Raw genomic sequence first — 24,320 nt, forward strand, 5'->3', positions numbered from 1 at the left:
GAAGATTATTTGGTTAAAAAAACGTCTTGGAGATACTGTTGTTTTTCCACTGCAGTGGGATCTCAGCCTTCACATCCTGGCAGAGTTCTGAATGGACCTTGTTGAAAACTAAGCTTAATATTAGTGCCACTGCTGCCATACAAATTACTGATGGGACCCACACAGCCCCTGCTAGTTCAGAGCAGCACCATTTCTGAGAGGTCATCAAACCAGTCAGCCTTTACCAGTGCAATATGCTGTGAGGCAAGTGTGATTAGAAGGTAGCACTTACTTTTGACTCAGAGCCACCTCTAGCCTTCATCTGATGGATTTCATTAGCCCTGTGGAATTTGTGTTGCACTTAAGAATTAGGTGGTTGGACAGGAAATTTCAGTGGGATTTCCTGGTACATTTAATATGAGCAGAATTTTTGCATGAGGGCAAGAGATTTTTCATTAAACTTCTTCATGTTTAGGGGAGTCAGAATCTAAGTAATGCTCTAGTCATGAATGAGTTTTTACAAAAAAACATGGGAACAATGAAAGTGCCTTTTTTGTTTTCTGGAAATCAGCCATGCTCTAGACTTCAGAAGTTGAGTGTTTGTCCCCACTGCTCTTTCCAGATCATTGCTAGCAGCTCACTGCTTTGACTTAGCCTATCTCCAGTGCCCTTGGAAAGGCTGGGGTAGCTTTCATTTCATAAACAGCAGAGCAGTGAGCAGTTGCTTTTGAAAGCTTACATTAAATTTTCTGCCACTCACCTCCTCATCTGGAATTGTTTAGGGGTCTCTGAAGTTAGGCATCCCTCAGAAGTAGATTACTATGAGATTCTGTGCTTTCAGTCTCATCAGCTGTTGGTGACACTGATAAAGCCTGCCAGGCTGGCACACAGAAACCACACACTTAAAACATCACCTACCTTTCAGCTGACCTCAAGCTGCATTTGGGCTTCCAGGTGAGCTGAGGCCTACACCTCCACCCTAGAGGTTAAATTTGTGGCAAACAATCCAAGCATTTCAAAGAGCTGTGAAGAGCGACACTAGAAGCATTAATTAATTTCTTTGTGTACAGCATAGGCAGTTAAATGAACATATTGAAAACAACAGGTAAAATAGCAATTTTTTAAAATCAGGGCTATTGAAAAGAGAAAGAAATGGTTGAATCAAGAGTGCTGAGCCCTGCCAAAAGGTTGTGCAAAGATCTGGAAAGGAGTGGAACTGTGATGCAAGGTGGGTCCTGTGAAGCTGTGTGTGTGTTCCTTGGAGTATTCAGAAGTCCAATCCATCCACCAGGAGTTAAGTGAAGACACTTTCCCTTCCCCTTAATGAACATATTCTGTATTTTCTGCTACCCCATCACGTTGCCTCCAAAACTCTGGAAACAAATTGATCCCAAGGAATTTGTTTCCATGACAATTGCAACCTCCCAAGTTTTCTTAGAACTTCCTCTCCACTTTGTGGGCCCATAAACAAGTACTTACAATTCAAGGAAAGTATCAGATTCAAACTCAGTGTACAGAAAATAATTACATGCTGTCCCTGAGCATATTTTGGGGCCTAAGCGTAGATTGCTGTATTCCAAGTTCATCCCTTGGTCTTCCCCTAGGGTGGATGTTGATTACCTTAAAAGAAAATACATTTACCACACAGAACTGCATTGAGTTACCATTACCAATTTAAACATGCCCAAACAAAAAACACATACACAAATTTGTATTTCATCGTGCCTTGGTATCCTGGACTATACAAGAGGGGTGGTCTTAAGAGTAGTCTGTGTATGCTCCATAAACAGTGTATGCTGATAGTGATCTCAGCTGAGGAGAAAAACTCCAGAGGACTCTTACTGCCAAACTGCAGGTCAAGGAATGGTTATGTTTGCATTTGAGGCTGTGCCATGTGTTCTCTTCCCACTGAGGAGGTTCCAAGGCCACCTTGCCCCATTTCAGAGTGCCAGGGCAGATTTGGGGAACTGGCATTTGGATGCTTGCTATGGTTCAGCTTTGACTGCAGGCCTGATGTTTGTGAAGGAAAATGTTTTAAATCATTCCCGTGAGTCTGCTTTACAGAAAGGAACAAACATGAGAAAGCATCACTTTCCCTTCCATTTCTAAGCTGGAGAAAATGGCTCTGATGGAAGATTTTTCTCTGTCTAGGTACAGCACAGGAGGGCAGGAGGATGATTCAAGATCCATCCTTAACACAGCAGTCCTCCCTTTCCAGAGGAGTTCAGGGATTTACTCAAATCCTCTGCCAGTGACAGACAGGGACTTCTCATGATAATTGTCACAGGCTGATTTTTTTCAAACAGATATTTGTGGTTTAACAATGCATTTACAATCAGCTCTGGCCTTAATCTAATTTTAGGACTTCTTTTTTTGAAGTGATGCCATTAAAATGCTCATTTCATCGAGCAGAATGTGATGCTGTTTAACTATGATATCTGTTTTTAATGTGGAGTTTTTGGCAATCACGAGGAAAGTAGTGTACTCTGGCTCTTGATCAGTACCATCTACTGGAAAACAGCATGAAACTCATGGAAAAATTTTGCAGGCTTTGCTAAGAATTTGTGCATCTCCTGTCGTACGTGAATGGGAAATGACAGCCAAGCCCAGGCAGTATGGTGTTGTTTCCCTCTGAGCTCTGTCCTGGCTGCCTGCTCGTTGCTGGTGACCAGGAAGGGTCCCGTGGCTGTGCTGGCTCACTGCTCCCACTGACCTTGTCTAAACACAAACATTGCCTTAGTCTCACTGTCAGGCTTTAAATCACAAAACTAGCACAAACTCATGAGCAAACGGAGCTCGGGTTTATGTAATCAGAATCCTGGGAATGTATTAGCATCAGTATCTCCAGCTCAAAAAAGCTTTATGGAGCAAAGCACCAGATGAGAAATAGATCAGAACAGCAACAAGTCTCAAGTGCAAGGATTTAGTAGGTCAGCAGTTGGTCTATTTACCACAGTCTTATTTAATTAGAGTACCTCTAGCTTTTTATGTCTCTTAATGTGGCCCAGGTTTCCATAACCAGGGCAGGCATAGCAGGAAATCAATATAGTAAATTAGATTACTTGGAGACTTCTCCCTTCAGTTTGAATGTGTGTGGATGGGTTATTCAGAATCTGACAGACTTGCCGGAAAATGAAAGACGCTGTCTACAGTAGGGTAAATTGTTGCTAAGAAAGCAATTGACAGGTATGTCATAAAGCCTGAAAACTCCCATTCCCTGGGGAATTTATATCTGATGGTACTGCCATTTACCTCCCAGTCAGCCCTTAGAAAGGGCCCAAAATGCCAGCTGGCTCCTGGGAGCTGTTGGGAAATGAACTGTAAGCAGAGGTGTCACCTCAGAGAGGCAGAACTGCAGCAGAACAGGTGTAAGGTAGTAGGAGAAACTAATGAAATCTGCTTCCACTGATCTCCCCCTGTATTCGTTCAGCATTGTATTTTCCGTAGAGACTTTTGTTTCTTTCTTTGGTGGTTTAGGATTCTTTTATTCTTCTGTCTGATGAAACAGGTAAAAGAATTCATCAACGCAGAGCTGCTGGCTCACCTGTATTCTTCCGAGGACCAGAACACCCTGATGGAGGAGTCGGCGGAGCAGGCGCAGCGGCGGGACGAGACCCTGCGCGTGTACCAGGCGCTGCAGGAGGCGCTGGCCATCATCGGCGACATCAGCACCAGCACCGTGTCCACGCCGGCTCCGCCGCCCGTGGACGACTCCTGGCTGCAGCAGGCACGCAGGTCAGCACCTCACAGCACAGCCTCGGGACAGGCAGCCCGGCACCACCGCTGCCTCTGATTCTTTTCAGTTAAGCTTGGGAGTAAACGCGTGAGATGGTATTTTTTGTTGGGCTGTTTATCGGGTTTTATCTCTATTGCGGTTTTATGAACTGCGAGTTCACTCTAACAAACTAAAAATTGAGTTGTATTTCTTTTTCTAAGGGTGTATTTCTTTTTAAGGGTGAACTGGCTAATAAAGAAATGACACTTAAATTATTTTTACTTTTAACTCAATAACTAATTACTCGTGACTCGCAATGAGGACTTTTTTATTTAATTTTACAACACTGCTCAAACTCACGAAGAAGGAGGTGAAGAAGAAGGATTAGCTTCTGTCTTAAAACTTCTATCTTGTCTTATATATATTACTATATTCTAAAACTTTGAACTGTAAGTTTTCTACTGTATGATATTACACACTTCTGTTCAAACTCCACAACCATAATCCCAGTGCTATCATTCCATTTTGGAAGCTTTCTCTATGGCCTCAGGTCATATGCAGTGCTCTTCTGGGGGTCAGAGTCTGTCAGCACAGAAAGTCTCAAATTCTCAGTAACCAGGGTTCCAACAAGATCAGGAGCTCCCTCCCTGCCTGTCCTTTTGGGAAGATGCTCCTTCAGGTCTTAATGATATCTGTGAAAAAAATCAAAACATTTTCCCAAATATTTCCCATATAAAATGTGGGAAGGTTTATATATATAAACATACCCACCTATTCTGTGGGTATGTTTCTGTGAGCACCATACAGGATATTTACCTCGCAAAAGACTGTCCAGTGGACTTAAATCTTCTCTGATGCTTCAAATAGCAGCTGCTTCTGTCACCTCAGTTGTGTATCCACTTGGCCTCTTTTTTCAAGCTGTTACAATAATTCAGCATGTCAGGCTCCATGTCCTAGAAATTCCACTTAACAAAACATTATTAGGACTTGCATAATAAAAGCCATTTTATTCACCTCTTTGCTTGTATGCTGTCAGTGGGAAACGTGAGTCTTAATTGTATGTGATCCTCTGACACTGACAGCAAAGGAAAATGCCAATAAAAAACATCTGTTGTAAGTCTTAAGTATTGTTTAAAGTAAAATACAGTACATCAAAGCAAACCCAAAACCTGCACCCCTACCTTACTGAACTTTTAAAATCTCTGATATTTCACCAGATCACCTCCTCCAAGTCCTTCAACTCCAAGGAGACCTACACTGAACAATCCCCCAACCAGACCTTTATCTGGCCGAGGACCCGCTCCTGCCATCCCCTCTCCAGGCCCTCAGTCGGGGGCTCCCCCGGTCCCGTTCCGCCCAGGACCTCTGCCTCCATTTCCCAGTGCTGAAGCCCATGGAGGACCTCCCCAGGTTCCCTCTCGGCCCAGCCGGGCTCCTCCCAGCGTGCCAAGGTAAGAGGTTTGGTGTTCCTAGTGGTGGCATGGTTCTCTCCCTCTGGCATGACAGACTCTGCACTGCTCCCTGGGTGGGAAGGCGAGCGCTGCTGCTGAGAAAGTCTTGTAGGAAAGCAAAACTGGGCATTCCCTGCACAGTCAAAGGTGTTTGATGGAATCATTTTTTAGCACATATCCCGTTTGAAAAGATAGGAAGATCTTTTCATTTCAAAAGCTTCATCAGTTGGTTGGAAGACCCTGATTTGCTCACATTGAGAACCCCAGTTCTGGTTGTGTTGTACCCTCATGAGGGCTGAGAGAGAGAGAGAGAGAGAGGTCTCCTACACTCATGAGGAGAGGGGCAGCTCCTCACTTCTGCCCTTCTGAACCCTCACCAGAGGAAGCAGGGGCTCTCCTGGGAGAGAACAAGAGCAATTCTTGTAGAACCAGTGGAACAAACTGCTGGGAGTCTGATTCTTGTCCTGCAAAGCCATTAATTTCCAGAGAGTTGAAAACAGTCCCTAGTTGTCGGACAGAGTACATCATATGGTACCAAGCAATTAGTTAAGGAACAAGATTGTCTTCAGTGCATTATTTCCTTCCCTTCCTAGGGCTTTGCATTTATCAGGACCTTTTAAAGTAGCTTTGCATATTGTATAATTTGCTATGGCATTAACTGCTTTTTTATATGTTATATGAATAGAATGTCCTTCATGTTTATTTTCACAATGATGTAATACACATAATCACTTACATATATATATATATTAAAACCTCTGATTCTGAGGGATTCATTAACTTTCTAAATTATGAGAGGCGTGGGCAGATAAAGCAATGTTGGAACAAAGGAGTTTCTCCATTTTTGATAAATTGACTGTTACATTGAAAGCACTCACAGTTTGGGGGGAAAAAGAACCAGCTAAATAGGAACAAAAATAAAATGTGCACATTTTCAATTTTAGAAATGGTAATTGAGAAGAGACGCTTTGGAGAAGAATTTTCTTTTAAATAGGTGAGATCTGTCGTAGTTGTCAGTAACTTAAATTTGAGGCTCAGTGTTTATAATATAATTACCCTTTATAATAGAAAGCATAAATAAATGAGGTATATCAAAGGAATGAAGTATTTTTATATATTTGCTATGAAAAGGGCATTGTTGCATCAATGCCCAGCCATGAAACACTCTTTCACCTTAGTGGATATCCTGTAGCTTGCAGCAGGGACCGCTGGGGAGAAACCTGGAATTGCCTTTCCAAACTTTGTGCTGGAAAGGAAGAGCCCAAGGAGCAGCCCCTTGCTGGGAGAGCCTGGGGCTGAGCCAGAGGGCGCTGGCCCTGCTGCTTCCTGTGTGCCATCAGAGGCCAAATCACTGGGATGCAGGGATGAGGTGCAGTTGTGCCAGCTGTGCCACCAGAGAGAACCATGGCTCCTGTCCCCTGCCCTGTCAACCTGCACGGCTCCTTCCCCTGCCCGCCGTGGTTGTGCATGGACACTGCTTTCCCAGGTGCCTTGCCAAGAGCATGCCTGCTGACCATCTTCTTCATGCCAAAGTGATAGGTGGGATGGAGACCAGAAAGGAATTTTCTAGCACGCAAAAGACACATGGGTAAGCAGCCTGGGAACAACTCAGTTTGGGACGGCCACTGGTGGCATGAAAAGCAGTGGCGGATAAAGGAGGTCAGTGATTTTAAAATACTGTAGCTGGCTACAGAATTGAATGTGAGACTGCCTGACATTTTTGTGGAAAAAAATAATCTGCAATACACATCTTCTGGACTAGATCCTAGTTCTCTCTTTTAGAGCTATGAAAGCCTCAAACAGAAAAAAAAACTCAACTGCTAAAGAATGAAGGAAGGGTTTGCCATTCTGCTGAAACTTCAGGTTTCTTCTGCTGACTGAACTGCGAGGGAGGAAATCCCAGGGAAGGGGCTGCAGGGGAAATCACCTGAGGGGGACAGTGTGGCCAGCTCCTGCGCCTATTAAATGTTTCTTTTGAGCCCTGGAATTTCAGCTACGCTTGGTCTGGTTTTAATAACAGCCTTTGCAGGATCATAGGAAATTGACTCAGAAAATGGGTCTGAGATATTAAAAGGGAAAAAAAAAGTTCTGAGGAAGAGTTCTTGTGGAAACTTGAGCTTTCTCTGTGACTTATTTTTGAACTGGGGCTCTGTGCTCTGACTGTTCCACCATTATTTTCTGCAGTGATTCTTTGAAGTGTTGGGATCTCTCTTATCTAGGGAAATAGTTTAGCTTCCTGAGAAGAAAGTAGTACTTTTCAAGTTTAACTCACTTTCCAAAGGAGCGTTCTGTTGCAGCCCCTGTCCCTATTTCATGGAGCTGAAAATCCTGACAGGCTGAAGAAATACAAAATTTCCATTTTCTCCTGTTCTGCCTTAAGATAGAAAGATCATTTTCAGGGGTAAGACTTGGACTGTCCTTGTCCAATGAGCAGATCAGCACACCTTTGATGTGGAAAATTTGGCACCTCACCATGAGATACAGCCTCTGTCTTTGAAAACACAGGTTTCTTTTTTCTTCTACTTTATTAGCATTTTTCAAAGAAATTGTACAGAAATGGTGAGCTGTCGGCATTTTCTCACTGTTCCTCCCTTAATGTACAGGGAAAGGAAAAGAGTTAGGAGAGCAGGAAGTAATTTTCTTCCTTGCTTCGCTCTGATTCTAAAGCTGGTTTGGGTTATGTGCTCTGAATATTTCTGTAAGGAAACAGAAACTATTTGCATGATACATGCCTCTTTTAATTAATCCCACTTGAGGTGGGTGGATCTCTCCCAGCAAAGCCTGTGAGTAAATGCCCCTGGCTTTAAGGGCTTGATGCCAAAGCATATATGATTTGTGAAATATTCCCCATTGCCAGAATCTGGATTATTCCCTCTCTCTTTTAAAAGGCTTCAGTAGTATTTTGAAAGAAAATGCAGCTGTGTGCTTGCTTTGGTAGGATGGCTTTAGGCAGGCATTAGAAGCACTTCAGCTCACCCTGATGTGTGTTTGCCTGTCTGTGCAGAAAGCTTGATCTTGACCAGTTTAAGTTCTACTGTGGATGCCTGATTTTTAGCTTTTTAATGTCCTGAATGGGAATCTCAGCTTTGCCACAAGGAAAACAATAGAATTGGAGATGTTTTTTCTCTTGGCAGCAGAACCCTTGGCGTTTGTGGGGGTGGAAGGGCGCTGCCCTTTTCCCTGTGTCCTGCTCCGCAGTGCTGCTGTGGATTCACCAGGGCTTTCCCAACACAGCCCTGGAGATGGTTCCTGGCTTAGTCACTGAGACTAAGGTGACCCCACAGGAGGTGAAACCCTGGAGCATGTGTGTCACCCTCAGGCAGGCTGGGGCTGCTCCCCAGGGCTGGGGCCGGTCTTTACATGTGAGGCGAGTCGTGGGGAGAAAATTCACGTTGTGCTGCTCACACGCTGTCCCTACAATTTACAATTCCACCCACAGCCAGCCAGCAGGGAAGGGCTGGTGGCAGTTCTGCAGCTCCCCTTTGTTATGCCACCAAGACGAATTCCATCGCCTGCTGTGCTTATCTAATCTACCTTGTAAGCCACCATTACATAATTCTGCCAAACTGGCAGAAAAAGGTACTTTTACCTGACAGTAATTGCAGTTAAAAACTTTCAAAGTCAGGAGCAGAGCAGAAAGCATTACTGCTTGATGTCTCCCGGCCCACAGGCTCCCACTCAACTCTTTGATTGCCAAATATCAACCATTCATGAAGTTTTCTCTGATGGATTTTTATGGATTAGAGTTCTTTAAAAACATTTAACGAAATGTCTAACCCTGTGCATTGAATGATAAGGAGATTCTGTGCAAAAATTGCACATGATCCTCTGAATAAAATCTGTCATAGTGCATAGGCATATAAGGCCAGAAGGGTTATCCTGCCTGAGCCTGGGAATCTTCCTTCTCCTGAAAGTTTGACCGTGCAGCCTTAAAAGCTTACTACTGTATTTTTTAATGGAATATAAATTGTAATCAAATAGGCATTGCACCAAATTCTTCTGGCAGGATGAGTGAGAGCCCACCTTAGAGTGTTTGCATGCTGACTTGCATGATCTGAATCTGAACACCCAGGTAGGAGAGCACAGCTCTCTGTCCTCTTTGAATGGATCTTTGGCAGAAGTCATATTCAAAAAGTATAGTCTGCAATTAGGATTGTTTCATGCGAGCAAAGAGACAAAAGTGTTACATGGACGGAATTCAAATTCCTGCTGAACCTCGGGAGAAAAGAAAGCCAAAGAATAATTTAATTTCATTCTGCGTCTCATGTCTGTGATCAAAAGAATATACAGCTACGTGGGCAAAGGCAGAGCCCCTCCCGGGGGGGACACTGCCCTTCTGTAGTCAGTATGTTTCCAGCTCTGCCTGTCCGGGGACCCCAAAATTACATGACTTAGGAGAATATCAGTTATTATTTCTGAGATCTCTGCCCAGAGGGAGGACAGCCCTGTGTAATTTGTTACCAGTCTAATGTACATTTCTTGTTGAAATGCACACCCAGTAATATGTTACTTCTGCTGCCAGCTGCTTTGAGCAGCAGCAGACTCCATTTATTTTCTCTTATCTTTCCGAAAGAAGCTTTGCATTTTCCCCTCCTCCACTGGGTCCTTTTTCACTATTTTCCCTTTTTTTCTCAGCCTTTTCTCTCTGTCCCTTTCTTGACCATCCTGTTTGCTTCCTCTTTCACCTCTTCCTTTCACTTGGTTTCTTGCCTGGTACATTTGTCTCCCTTCCCCATGTCTTCCTTCCTTTCCTTCTCACCATCTTGTCTTGGTTTCTTTCCAGCTTATCCCTTCCCTGCCACCTTTGTAGAGCTGTCACCTTGCATTTCTGTCATGAAGAGCTTTTCAGACAGTTTTCAAGCCATAGAATGCAATATTTGGCAATCTTTCTTAACAGCAGCCTGGTGGCAGTGGCTGTGACACGCATGAGAAACACGAGCTCCACTGTTTAGGGCAGTCACACTCCCAGGTGCAAACCCGGGGCTCATCTTGCAACTTTGGTCATAGGGTAGAATCAAAGAATAGAATCACTGAATCCTTTGGTTTGAAAGGGACCTTTAAAGGTCATCTAGTCCAACCCCCCTGCAATGAAGAGGGACAACAGAAGCACTGAAGGAAGGAGCATTCTGCATGAGGATAAGTATTGGAGGGCTTGGCCAGAAAGCAGGTCCCAGCAGGTTGTAAAAACATGTAAAATGTCACAAGACAACAAGTCTGGCAGTTTCATTGTAATTCTGCAGTACTGATCTTATGAGAAATTTGGAATGGCATTTGCACAGAACTGATTCTTCATCTGAGCTGTAATGCCATGAGAGGTACAGGAGAGTTTTCACTTCTGCTCCAGAAGCTTCAGTGATTGCTGCTCCTAAAAGGATGGCTCTCTTTTAGACTGGCAGTAGGATTTTGTTACTGCCTTCCTTTATATTCCTCTCCCCAGATGACTGTCCTGAAGAGCAAGGAAAACAAAATTCATGGGATGCCAGACATTACAGCCTGGCTACCACGTCTTCTGCCACTGACTCTTAACTTCTCTCAGCACCTCCCTCTGTCAGCCAGGCACAGGCTGTCCATATCTTCAGTGGCCCAGGAATTTTCTGATGGGCAGTTCACTGGGGCAGTTAACAAAAGTATCTGAGGGATCACTTGCTGTGCACAGGGTTGAGGTGTGATCTGTCTACTGCATCTCAGGTAGCTGTAATCATCTTGAGTATTGTTCCTGAGCTACTTGTGCTGCCTTATTCAACAAAAAAAATGTTTTAAAACAAAGTGACATATTGGGACTGGGACTGTTGCAAGTCACTTTAAAAGTTCAGCGAAGAGGATCTGGCCATGAAATGGTTTTTCATTACTCTTAGTGTAGACCAGAGCTATGTGATGGGGAAGGGTAAGTAAAAGAGATGCAAGAGGGGGGAAAATAGAAAAACAAGGAACCTGAAGAGCATCAAAATAGTGATTTTGGAGTAAAGATGAGGTTGCAAGTACATCCTCAAACACAGGAGGAGTGTTAGCTGATACACTGAATTTCAGCAAAAAATTTGAGTTTGGTTTGGTTTTGGTTCTTTTTTTCTTCCTTAGCATTTTCTCTCTCAAGATACGGTTAGAAAAGGAAATTGTTTTATTTTTAACATCTCTCTTTAACATCTCACTTGAAGAAAGAGTCAAGCAATAGCAGTTGTTTGACAGAAATACAGGAACCTGAAGATGTCTTTTGTCCCAGGAAATGGTTTAATACCAGCTGCCATGAAGACATTGTAGGATTAGAGGAATGGTGTTGAGCAGGGAATTCCTGCCTTGTCTGAAAGAGTGGGCAAAGAGCAGTACATTTCTAGGCTGCCTTATGCTACAAGAGAAAACATCTGAGAGTAAACAGAGATAAACAGGGATGATTTGAACTTCCCTTCCTGCACCTGCAGGCATCTTGAAAGGCTGTCTTGAAACTCTCCTGTCCCCCGCGAGCTGTGTTGGATCAGTAGTGAATGAGGGCACTCCATGGCTCCATTAACAGTGCTAATAGTTGGCATCATGGACAAGAAGAGATGCAAGTCCAGCTGGAGGTGACAATCAGGGCATTTGCTCCCCTCTTGCACCAAGGTAACTAAAGAGGAGAGAGGCAACGAGGCAGGGGAAGCTCAAAGCTGAGTAGGAAGGAAGAACAGAGATGTGTTAAAAAGTGGGGTACATGATTCACACTGATGGCAAACAGTGCAACTACACACAGAGCAGTGTCCTGAGGTGCTGTGAAAGATCACATGTTCTTCCTGCCGATTTTGTGGCCCTTCTGTTGTCATCTGTCATGCACAGAACATCATTCTGAACATTCTCACTCAGCACTCCTAACTTTTTCTTCTTCAAGGCCAGTTGTGACCCTCTAGACCATCCTAACCTAGGGTTTCTAAAAGGTTGGGACAGTATTCCACAGATGCACTGCACACTTGCTTACTTGACATATTCCCTGCGGAAGGGCAAACAAGAACACACAGTTTCTTAAGAATAATAGTCTGTCTTGGTCACTCCGTTGAATTAATTTTGTGTTTATTCAAGCTGAGCTTTTCATACGACACATTAATTCCCTGAAATGACTAATGTGGAAATGCAGTGTTCACATAAACATACAATATATTTGTATGTGTGTGTGATGGACGTTGATTTATTATGGTCATATAGAAAACATAGCTTAAGTTGTAGATAATAAATTATTCTGCTGGAACATCGTATTTTGGACCACATTGCCTCTGAAAGGAGTATCTGTATTAAGTTAAATCACACACAGTGAAATCTCACTAACCCTAGTGCTTTCAAACAGTGTAAGCCTTTGAATTCATGGAGATTTATACTGCTGCAGTGTAGTGGTGGCCAGTGGAAGGACACATTCTTCCCATTCACTCTTTTTTTTGGTTTTGGTTCTTTCATTTAAAAGAAATAGCTATCTGATAAAACAGCATACTCTAATAACCTTAACTTGCTTATACTGAACAAAAAAATTCTTCCACTGAGAGAGCACTGTGCAGTGGGGTCATTTGCAGTGTTGGGGTTCAGCTGTAGGGACAGCTGAGACAGTCCCTGGCAGTACAGTCTGAGCACACCCTCTGTGCTTTGTAGAGCCCGAGTTCAGCTGGAGAACTGCTTCAGAACTAGCAGCCACCCTCAAAAGCTGTGCTCTGTGCCTGAGGGCTTCCCTTCCTGACTTGCCTGACCCTAGTGATCCTATGGGCAACACTTAGAGACATTACAAAATGAATTTTCCAGTACAGAAACAAATCTGAGCAATTCTCACTTTCCTGGACCATTATACTGGGCTAAGGGACCATCTCAGGCAGATATTCCCCAGCTCCTTTGACCTTTCGTCACCATTCAGTGCAGTTTCTCATTTCCCTCACAATCACCATCTCCTCCTGATCCCTGTCTGTGATTCCTGCCTTACTCCTCCTGATGTCATCCTTTTTCTGCTCTTCCTGCTTTGTTATGACCTGTGTCACCAGAATCAAGTGCCTTTCTTCCCCCTGGCTTTCCCACTTCCACTCCTTAGTTGATGTTTGGAAGACTCTGCAGCAGCCATGCTGCATCTGCTGTAGGACAGAGCTTAAGCCTGCACAGACTGAAGACTAATTAGGTCCATAAACCATGTCTTGCCTCTGTTTTTCCAGCATGGTGGGTGCAGTACTTTCATTTCTGGTTTGGGTTGTCCTCCGAATCCTGAGGCTGATGGAGGTCGAGAGATGCCATATAAAAATTAGGCTGATACAAGAACCAGTAAAATAGAGGGTGTGGGTCTCTCAGGATCTTACTGAAACAGCGAAACCTAGAGCAACAGTACAAAAATAAAATCAGTCAAAGCATTATAACTTTCTCAGGACCAAGTTGCTTAGTTCTCTAAATAATCACCCAAACAGGAAACCAGATTTATTCCTCACCTCCAGTAAGTCACTGCACTCTTACCATACGCCTCACATTCCAGGTTTGTTCTGTCACCTAAAACAAATTTGCCTGCAGTCAGTCTTAAAGCTGCTTAGAGATTTGAAGTATTTTCTTGTTGAATTCTACAAAGATGGTGTCACGTATAGGGTACTCCGAGAGGGCTGGGTTATAGGGAAACCAAGATGATGGAAAAGGGAGAGAATAATGGGCTTCTGTTCACAGCTTCAGATCTATAGGATGTATTGTAAAATAGAGTTCTGTGCATGCCTTCCACAAGTGTTCTCTGGTGGTCACAAAAGCGAGCAGGAACGTCAAATATAAGTGGAAATGAAAGCCTTTTATTTCGAAGTCCTCTGGCTGTGCTGCGAGAAGCCATCTTTGAGCAGGGCCTCCCATGGTAATTGCAGCCATGCTTTACTGAAAGCACATTTTGTGCACTCTGTGTGGGGAGCGATAGGACTTCTCAAAAGGCAAAGCCTTGAAGAACTCCCATATGTTTCTGATCTAATTTTAAGTCTAGACTTGCTTTATTTAGTTTCTTTTGCTCAGCGTTTGCCTAGCTAAAGCTTTTAGGAGTTCTTTTAAAACTGGAAAGGGGGGGGGGGTGCTACTAAGGTTAAAAATAAATGTAAAAACTTTTCCTTTTTTAAAAAGTTTTTTAACGGGGTTAAGAGCTACCCTCCATTCAAAACCCCACTGAGCTCTTCAAAGGAGAAGTCTCTGCAGCAACATCAGGGAGTTATTAAATACATACTTAGTCCATAATTTTCATGGGTAAATTCTTTATGTCTGCTTAATGTGTGCTAGTTAGAAGAACTGATTCTTTTTGCAGACTCGTTTACTCAACCCCGGGGAGGCCTATGGTCTGCCCCTTTAGCACTTCTACAAACAGTTTAAAAAAAAAAAAAAAAAAGGCAGCAAAATAAATAACAACAGCCCCAAAGACTAGAGAGTGAGTTACACGGGCCAGGCAGCGGGACACGGCCCGAAAACGCAGCTGAAATGTTGACGACAAATCCAAAAGGGTTTCCCGCAGCAGCGCCGCTTCTGTGCGGAGCTTTCAGCGGGGCCGAGCCGCCCCTCGGGCTGCGAGCCCGGGCAGGGACCCGGGCAGGGAGCCGGGCAGGGACCCGGGCAGGGACCCGGGCAGGGAGCCGGGCAGGGACCCGGGCAGGGAGCCGGGCAGAGACCCGGGCAGGGACCCGGGCAGGGACCCGGGCAGAGACCCGGGCAGGGACCCGGGCAGGGAGAGACCCGGGCAGGGAGCCGGGCAGGGAGCCGGGCAGGGAGCCGGGCAGGGACCCGGGCAGAGAGCCGGGCAGAGACCCGGGCAGGGAGCCGGGCAGGGAGCCGGGCAGGGACCCGGGCAGAGACCCGGGCAGGGACCCGGGCAGGGACCCGGGCAGGGAGAGACCCGGGCAGGGAGCCGGGCAGGGAGCCGGGCAGGGACCCGGGCAGAGACCCGGGCAGGGAGCCGGGCAGAGACCCGGGCAGGGAGCCGGGCAGGGAGCCGGGCAGGGACCCGGGCAGGGACCCGGGCAGAGACCCGGGCAGGGAGCCGGGCAGGGAGCCGGGCAGAGACCCGGGCAGAGAGCCGGGCAGGGAGCCGGGCAGGGACCCGGGCAGGGAGCCGGGCCGGGACCCGGGCAGAGACCCGGGCAGGGACCCGGGCAGGGAGAGACCCGAGCAGGGAGCCGGGCAGGGACCCGGGCAGGGAGCCGGGCAGGGAGCCGGCCGCGCCGCTGCCATCCGCTGGGCTCAGACTAAGCACGGAGCTGGGCCCAGGCACAGATTCGGTCCCTGGGGCGGCAGCTACGCGGAGCGGGGCCGCGGGCAGGCTGCAGCTCCCCCTGCCGCTGCCGGGTTCCGGGCCAGCCCGCCTGCCGCGCCGCGCTCGGCTCCCCCGCGCTCCGCTCGGCCTTCCTCATCTCGAGGCGGCCCAGGCTCCAGCGGCGCCGGCTGTGAAGGAGCCGGGCAGAGACAGAGACGCGGGGCTTGGCCTCGCCTCTTGCTTTTGGGGTTGAGACTCCCGTTAGGGGATGAAAAAAGGTCTGAACGCTACTTCCAGTGTAGAAATGGTCACGGAATGATTTGTCACCTTGACAGGGAAGTCTAGGACAGGCAACTTTAGGGCTTGTTCTTTCCTCAGCTTGCACCTGAGCTCCAGCCCGTGCCAGCCGATGCCGAGTGCGGTGGCAAAGGAAGGGGAGGTCTGTTCCCAAGCCGAGCCCCCGTGCTCTGCCCGGGGCCTCGGGAGCTCGGTCCCCCTTCCTCCGCTGCTGGCACTGCAGGTATCCCAGGAGACTGTCAGCGGCAGGCTGCAGGGAAACGCTGCTGCTGCAGCTCTTCTCCCAGCGCCGCCTTGCCCAAACTCTGCCACTCCTCCAGGAGGCTCTGCAGGTGGAGGTGCTGCCGCCCCGGTCGTGCTGTGTGTGGAGGGCTGAGGAGCTGAGGAGGGCTGTCCCTGCTCCTCTGGGATGTGCTGCCCATGCCCGCTGGGAGGACACACGGGTGTTCGTGTCCCGGCATCCCGGACACCCGTGGGAGCACGCACAGACGGGCGCGGCGGGGCTGGAGGCTCCCCGCGCTGAGCACGCCGGTGTGTAGGGCAGTGCCACAGGGACGGCAGGGCTGGCTGGCTCTGCAGTGGGAACAGCTCGTGGGGAGCTCTTCTCTCCAGGCCCGCAGTGGGCTCGAGTGGAAATTCAGAGCAGCGGTCAGTGTGCAGGAGCAGCGCTGGTTCAAGGGGGAAACGGGCTTGATTGTGCCTCAGGTTTGGTTTGACTGATTATATCCAGGAAATCCTCCCACTGTGCTCTCCGGTTTCTGATCCTGCTGTGTTAAATAGCAATTTGGCTAAATTGCATTATTTGAATCCAGTGGGCTGCATTTAACCTGGTATTAAAATGCACGTTTGGGCTTTTAAATTTGATATGAAGACAGCTGTATGCATTTTCCCTTGTTTGTCAATTGCATACATATGATACGATGTTTTCAGTAAGCCCTAAACAATGCAATGTGAGGCATTTCAACAAAGGAATAATTTAATGCAACCCAGCAGAAATGCAGAGCCTTAGAAGTGGTTCTTTATGAAACTACAAATTTTGGAAATGGGTCCAGAAGACCTACACTGGAGCAACACAAGAAACAATAGTTAACACAGTAACATTTTTCCTGTAAGAAAAATACACCATGAAGAAATTATATTTTGCCTATTTTTTTTTAGTTTGTTGATTTACTTGAATGCTTTAGTTGGCATATTTTGTATTTGTTGCATGGTAGGGATTAAAATTCTCGTTTCTTCACCAAAAGAGAATATTGTCGCGCAAGATGCACAGTGAGCCAAATGAGATTTTTTTTTGGTCAAGTGTAAATTTGTCTCACATATTTTGTTCCAGTTCAAAGAAGATTAACACATTGTTACATTCTTTTCATCTTCAGTTTAGCTTTAGCAGAATGAGACATTTCCTTCCTAATCTTCTTCAGAGCCACAAATGTTCCTGCTTGCACAGGTGGAGGATGGGTTAGAAAGGGTTGCACATTTTTGGGGGAAAAATTATTAATTTATTATTATTAATTGATGATGATGATGATGATGATGATGATGATGAGCTGTGCAGGAGCTGATGGGAACCAGCCTCAGCTCCTGCCTTGCTCAGAGCCTGGGTGCAGCCATGAGCTCTCTTGGAGATCTGGGTAAAAGGGTAAAGGAATTAAAGGAATACAGAGAGAGAGTACCTGGTGCCTCCTGCTAAAGGGAGCAAAAGCACCGTCTAGGACATGGATTGGGATAAATGCAGCAACAGAGCAGTGCTGGAGGCTGCTGGACAGCTGGGTAAGGGAGCAGGCTGGCAGGAACAGTCTCTCGGGCTGTTTATCCAGCACACAGCAGTGCCAGGCAGGACTGTGCGAGCTAGTGCAATTGTCAGCTCAGACTCTGCATGGGCAGAGGTGGAATGGAGCATCAACAAAATACTCTTTGTAACTAAGCTGATGGAATTACCTCCACACAGCCCTGAGGTGGACCTTCCTGCACACAAAAAGGTAAAGTGTTACACAGCTCCAGAGGGACTCTGTCTACAGCTCCAGCAGAGCTGGGTGTTATCCTTGGTGAGAGGAGAGAGGGATAAGTGCCAGCCTGGACTGCAGGTGGAATGTGCTTGGAGATCACACTGCTGCTAACTCTTGCTCTGGGGTCTCTTATCAGAGAATGACACAATCCAAATCAAAATGCAGGGCTTTGCAGTATACAGGAAAATTGAATGAAGGCGCCTAAGTCTTTAAAAAAAAAAAAATTCCGTGATTCCATAGCACTTCCTGAAGTTGATAGAAAAATGCATTTGTGGTAAATTAATGAATCCAGCAGCCCTGGCCACGACTGGCATTTTCAAAACTGGCCATTGATAGAAAGCCTCACAGTGTGCCTCTGAGTCAGGCACATTGATAGCGCTGCAGTTTGCCCAGCTATGCGAGAAGCTGCAGGTTTTCCTGCTCCTGCAAAGCGGACCTGAAGTTGCCGCAGGCTCTTTTCCCCAGTCCTGTTGCCTGCTCTGAAATGTGCTTGTAAGTCTGCTCCGTGACTGTCCAGGCTGGGACTGACCCCTGAAACCAGGGAATAAGGACGCTGCCCTGCTGGTTTGCGTGGCTCCAGGCGGCAGCGGTGTGTGGAGAAGCCCCAGGCTGTGCACAGTGATGGGTGAGAGGGTGAAGCATGGCAGAAAGGACAAAGCCATCTCCTCCTTCCTTGCCGTGGGTGCTCAGGGGTGTCTCGCTTCAGCGCACGTGGGTCGGATTGTGGTGTGTTCGTGCATGTGCATGGCACGACAGCCAGAGGTGCCCGCTTTGTGCTCAGTGTTTGTCTGTGCTCATTGTTTCTTCTCTCTCTCTCTCCAGTCGAAGACCACCCCCTTCACCTACTCGGCCCACTGTAATCCGTCCGTTAGACTCCTCCCTGTTAGACTAAAAGGAGTTTCTGGCATGTCACTCGTTGTTAACCAAATACGTGGAAACAAATTGCTTGGTAACCGTCACAATAACCAGTGTATAGTCGCATGTATGGACATCTCTAGGCAAGTAACCAGTTTTACTGATATTCTCTGTCCATTCTGCATTGTTTATGAGGTCTTCAGTGTTTGGGGAAGGTCTGTGCTGCCTTGACTTTTCCTTCTGCAATAACTGATGTTAGCTAACTTACTGACATATCTCCACCCAGACAACTGTGCTCACAGTCCTCTACAGCAGGTGAGGGCTTGACTCTGTGTGTCTTTGTGCATGTGTTGATTTGATCTGCTGCTTTCTTTCCCCTCTTACCTGAAAGGAATCTTGCTTTTATTTGTACCTTCCAGCTTTTCTATTTTCTCTTGTAATAGCTAAACTGGGCAAAGAAAAGCCATGTGGTTTCTTACCAAGCTCTTCTGAAGGCCCCACACTTCCAGGTCTCTCTTGCAAGAGGCTTGCTTCTCCTATCAGTTGTCCTTATCCAAAATTTAGTTTTAAGGAATGTTGTTAAACGAGCAGGGCTGTGTGGGACAAGGCATGTTTTGCTTCATTTCCATCCTGGCAGCTGCCATGCCAGGCTGGTTGGGTTGGTGAGGAGCAGCCTGAGGTGCCCCAGCTCACAGGGCTCAGCAGGGAGCCAGGACAGGGTGGTTTGGGGTGTGCCACAGCAGCGTGTGGCAGCTCCCTCTGTCCCTGCTCACCCTCCTGCTCCCACTGCTCCTGGGAAGCGCTGAGGGGAGTGACTGCATGGAAATGTGCTGTGTGCAGGATCCAGGGAACTGAGCACTGCTTTTGGTCCCTTTGGGACTCAGAAGGACACAGAGACACAGATACAAGCACAGCTGGGCATGGTCCCCCTCCTGTGCCCACCGTGGCAGCTCCAGCCCAGACTGGCAGCTCAACTTCCTGAGGGCCAGGTTTGGATGTGAGATATTTGTGGTATTTTCACATGCCAGTCAATAAAGTTTCCCTGTGCCCCCCGTGTAAAGATTTTCTTTTTGCATTACATGGTACTTACACACACCTTGGTTTACTGTTGCTTTATCCAGCTAAGTTCTGGGAAGTGCTCAGCTGTGCATTCTGGATTATTTCAGCAGCTTCTCACTTGCAGAGCAAGTGCTCTCTGCCTCTTGTTTTGCACATTATAAATTAATGAATTATAAAAACCTTTTGTCTTACTGCATTACTTCACTTTAAACGCTTAGGGTCAGTGTCACCCTTAAAGCTTAGAACTTAGTGAGTTAAGAGAATGAAACTAGAGAGGAATTTGGCCTTGTTACTTCAGAAAATATGAATTGCTGCTATTGGTTATATGGTTACAGATCCCTAGGCAAAGCAATTGGTGGTTTCAAAGGCCCCCAGTATAATCAGTCTAATAAATGTATTTCTTGAGACTGCTTGTAGGGCTCCAGCATGCTGTAGCCCCATGGTTAGGAAGAATCCAATCAAAGAGCCACAACAAATGGGGATTTAGCCTGTTAATTCCCAGGCTGCTGATTAGCTGTGCTTGCCAGTGCAGCAAATCATGTTTCAGCCTGCAGAAGGGAGACGAGCTTGGGAAAGCATCATGATTTGTGTGTTAGCTTAACTGTAATTTCCTGTCAACCCCGTACTTGTGACACACACCTGGGGAGTCTGGAGGTCACATGTGATGCACGGTGAAGATGGAGTTTGTCAGAGCACTGGCATCCTGGTGATCTCAGCGGACTGCTGGTGATTGTTTGGGGAACAGGTCCACATCTCAATGCCAAGTGCATAGAATCAGCTTTCAAGGAGAAGAAAAGGTTGAAAACACAGCCACAGTCATACTAATTTTTACTACAAAAAAAGAAAACATATTTTGATTATTCTTCTTGTCTTCTTCACAGCTTTCCATGGGTTAGTGCTCTCTGCTGTAACCTGTGCTGCATCTGTTTGGTATATTTTTGTAAATAGCCACAGTAGCCCATATTGTTGCCTTGCCAGCACTCCTGAATATCCAAACAGTTTATCAGAACTCTGTTACTGACTGGCAGCTGCCAGGTTTAACGCCTGAGCCACAGAGACACTGATATCACTTCTGATACCAGAATAACAAATTCTGATACTTACTTGGTGACTCTCTGACCAGGATGGACGGGTCTTTCAGCAGCCTGGTCTAGTGGAAGGTGTCCCTGCTCATGGCAGGGGGCTTGGAATAAGATGAGCTCCAAGGTCCCTTCCAAGCCAACCCATTCTAGGATACTGCAAGGCCATGGTCTGGGTTTATCCCACCATGCCCCAAAGGACTCAGCTGAGTTGTCCTTTGTTCAGTGGGAAGAGCATCACCTCCAGGAGGTGATCCAGGCCAGTGTGGCTGCATGGGACACGAGGGCAATGCTGGAAAGTCAGGAGCCTCAATTACATGGCACAGCTCCTGGTCTAAAAACATGCTTTTAAATGCTCTCTGCTTGAGACTCCCTAATTTACTTTAATGACTGTTTCTGCCAAGCATAAGGAAGTAGGTGGCATAATTGAGCACTGTCCTTTACTCTGCCCTGAATTGTAAATAAAGCTCTAAAGGGTGGATTTACCTGAAAGAGGAGCAGGAGGCAGTGAGGCATCAGCAGCATCTGGTTCTGTGCTTGATGCTGAGGGTGCAGGACACAGCTGCACAGCCCTCCTTCCTCTGCATACTCATTCAAACCTCATCTAAATCTGGCCCTGTGCCCTAAACACAGGACTTTTAGGTGTGCAGGTTAATAAATAACCGTGAGCACAAATCCAGGGTTTGATGATTTCACCTCTTCTTGCATATGTGCTTGTGAGAATAAACCACATAGACTTGTTTCTAGGAAAAACGCTTGAATGCTTCCCAAGAAATTGCCACATCCAAGTATGAAAGTACTGTCCTCCAGCCTTGGCCCACTTCCTTCTGCTGTAGAGTGCCTGGAATGGGTTTGTTTGTTTGTCCCACTTATTCCTGATGCTGGTGAGTCCCATCCATCCTGTCCCTTGTTCTTGGAGGAGCAGCCTCAGCAGCAACTCACTCCATGCCCAAAGGAAAGCAGGACAAGCACCCTGTGGATGTGCCAGAGGGACTGAGCCCCTCTGCAGAGCCACTTAGGTGTGATGAGCCAGGTCTGAGCTCCGTGTCTGAGAAGTGCAGGTTGCTCTGCCTTTCTCTGCTTCCCTCTGGCACAGCTCTGGTTGCCAGGCACTGATGGAGCAATGATGAAGCAACACCGGAGAGTCTGATCTTACCTGAGGTGCACAAAGATGTGCGTGCTGCAGTTGCTAAGTTTCAGGAGGGTGCTCATCTAATACTGCATTTAGGCTGAGCCTGAGCCTGGATCTGTGCCCAGAGAACATTTCCACCTCACCCTGCTGTGGCTGACCAACAGCTGAAGAGCTTGTGCCATGAACAGCTCTCGGCCTGGGATCTCAAGGGATCTTGTGCTAGGGTTAAAAAGATTGTATGTTCAACAGAAAGGCTTATGTACATAGTTAATATGTGTTTATTTTATTGCTGATCTTACTGCACTTTCTGAGTAAGCCTCCTAAGAGTAGATTATTTATTATATTAAAAAAGATGCATTATAGGTTATGGAATTTCATGTTCAAGTATAACATAGAAAATATTATCCTCTCTGTTACAGACAGCTCCACTAACCATGATGTGTACAGTATATTGAGATTCCTGACTAGTTCTGTCCTGTCTTAAAATAATCCAAACCTCCTGAACTGAGAGCAGACCTGCTTTGTCCCTGTGCCACCAGGGAGCCTCCTGGTGCCCTCCTGGCACAGCTCGTCCTGCTGTGGCACTGCCCCTGCTCCCAGGCTGGTGCAGAACAGCTCCCCTGTGTAAATGAATGTCACTCTGCCTGTCTTTCCTCTTGCTTTGTCTGCAGGCGAGCTGATGCCGACGGCTCCTCCCGTCCCGACAGCCCTCCACCCTTGCTTGATCTATGATTTGTCCCGCCTTGCCGGCCGTTTGCTTTACTGCTGTCTCTTTACTTTTCCAGGACAGGCTAAACGATGACTTCTTTTATGTAAGAAGCAAATGCTTAATTTCTTTCTGATTTTTTTTTTTTTTTTTTACTCTGTATGTTAATGCCCTACTTCATGTCAGCCAAAACATCTGCCTTTGGTTTTGTAATCTGTAAATGGTTCCTGGTGTTGACCTTTGAGCACAGCGAGTGGATTCCTGAAACCGTGGTCACCACTGAGCATCACATACACCTGCTGTAAAAATGTTATGCTGCGTTTCTGGATCTGAAATAAACTGTCATTCTTGATGGGCTTTTATTATTACTTTCTGGATGTGTATGAGTGGTGTCTTCTGTCTCTTGCACCATCATCTCAGCATTCCACACTGCCTCGGTGGGGCCTGCAGGGAGGATTTATTGGAGGTGCTGTTGTGCCGAGATCACTGGAGATGTCATTAAAGGGGAGGTGGAACCCGTTGGGAAGCATTCAGCCTGTTCCCCTGCAAGGGCCTTGGAGTGCTGCAGAGATATTTTGCTGGGAGATAGATGAATGTTTTACAAGCAGTACCTGGGGTTCACTTCATTGCTGAGGAAAGCACGTTCAGAGGAGTTTCAGAGCTGTGCAGAACGCCAGACTCAGTCCTCCAAAGCAGGAGCTGGAGTTAAAATATGTCTGAAAGGGATTTCCCCCTAAAGATTGTATACAAATGCGCAGATGTCCTGATTACTCATTTCCTCCTGCAGATCTGAATGAGCCAAGTAGCTGCAATCAGTGCTTGGAGATGGTCTGTAGGGCACAAAGAACACAACAGTTTTCTGTGGGAACACCACAGTGGCTGAGTCCTTAGGTTTTGGGAAAGGAGGGAGCAAAAGGTGGGGTGAGCACAACAGGAACATCCCTGCTGTATCCTGTAACATTTGGAGATTTCTTTATTGGTCTTTAATGGCCGTGGCTGAGGTAGTCTGTGACTTTCCCTGAGGGAACAGCAGTGTCACACGTGTCCCCTCTGGCTGGAGCACGTCACATCCCCCTGGATGAGCCTGGTTGCAGGAATGTTGGTCAGGTGGAGCTGAGTGCTCTGTGCTGGGTACCAGGAGGAGCAGCTGCTCTGTGCCCTGAGCCCTCACTGCCACGGGGCTCCCCAGCTTTGTCTGTGACCTGTCCCAGCAATGTCCCCTCCTGACACCGCAGCCCACCCCATGGGCCACCCTGTTTGATCATTCCTCATTTCATCAGAGCCCCACAGCAGTTCTACTCAGGAACAGCGGTGAGAATTTTAAGGCTGCCTGGGGAAAAGCTCTTGCAGAGAGTATAACTTGCTGTGAGAGAATTAGAAAGTCTGTGACCAGTGACCTCCACACCTGGGATGGGATTGTTCTGCTTCTCTGGCACTGGCAGGCAGAAGGGAGGCAGTGAGGATGAAAGCCAGGCTGTGCTGAGAGCCAGCTGATTCTAATCTTGCTCTTGCTCTTTTCCTTAATATGCATGTTCTGTGCCTTTTTGTCTTAACCCATTTTATTAAGATAATTTTGTATATGAGTCATTTTATTGTATCTTGGCCTTTTGTTTTAAATCTACCCCTCTCCCTGTGATTTTTGGGTTATTTTTTGGTTTTTCCCTAGGCGACCTCCACCAGCTGTTCCAGGAAGATCATCCTAACACACACATTTCTTTTGTGTTACATGCAATGTCTTTTTTTTTTTTAATCCAAAATTACCTTTAATTTGCACTAGCCTATTTGTAAATGAATTATTTTATTTTCAGATGTCAATGATAAGCCTGGATGTAAAGAAAATAAAATTGTGACTACAAAA

At 46.6% G+C, this 24,320-nt stretch overlaps 1 protein-coding gene across 10 annotated transcripts in view; it reads left to right on the plus strand.

Moving 5' to 3' along the window:
- The window catches only part of DNM3 (dynamin 3), a 175,353-nt gene extending 151,033 nt beyond the window's left edge, over positions 1–24,320 (plus strand). For 8 of the 10 annotated variants that reach the window (XM_085586847.1, XM_021545816.3, XM_021545817.3 and 5 more), the window contains 3 exons: positions 3,488–3,714; positions 4,912–5,145; positions 18,454–24,320. In XM_085586847.1, coding sequence (XP_085442973.1) covers positions 3,488–3,714; positions 4,912–5,145; positions 18,454–18,523 — 531 coding nt within the window. In that variant the 3' untranslated portion in view covers positions 18,524–24,320. Of the gene's footprint in view, positions 1–3,487; positions 3,715–4,911; positions 5,146–6,089 lie in introns of all 10 variants that reach the window. The other 2 variants (XM_085586848.1, XM_085586851.1) reach the window with 2 other exon arrangements.

This window comes from Lonchura striata, chromosome 8 (genome assembly GCF_050655825.1).
Source record: "Lonchura striata isolate lonStrDom1 chromosome 8, ASM5065582v1, whole genome shotgun sequence".
Lineage (NCBI taxonomy): Eukaryota > Metazoa > Chordata > Aves > Passeriformes > Estrildidae > Lonchura > Lonchura striata.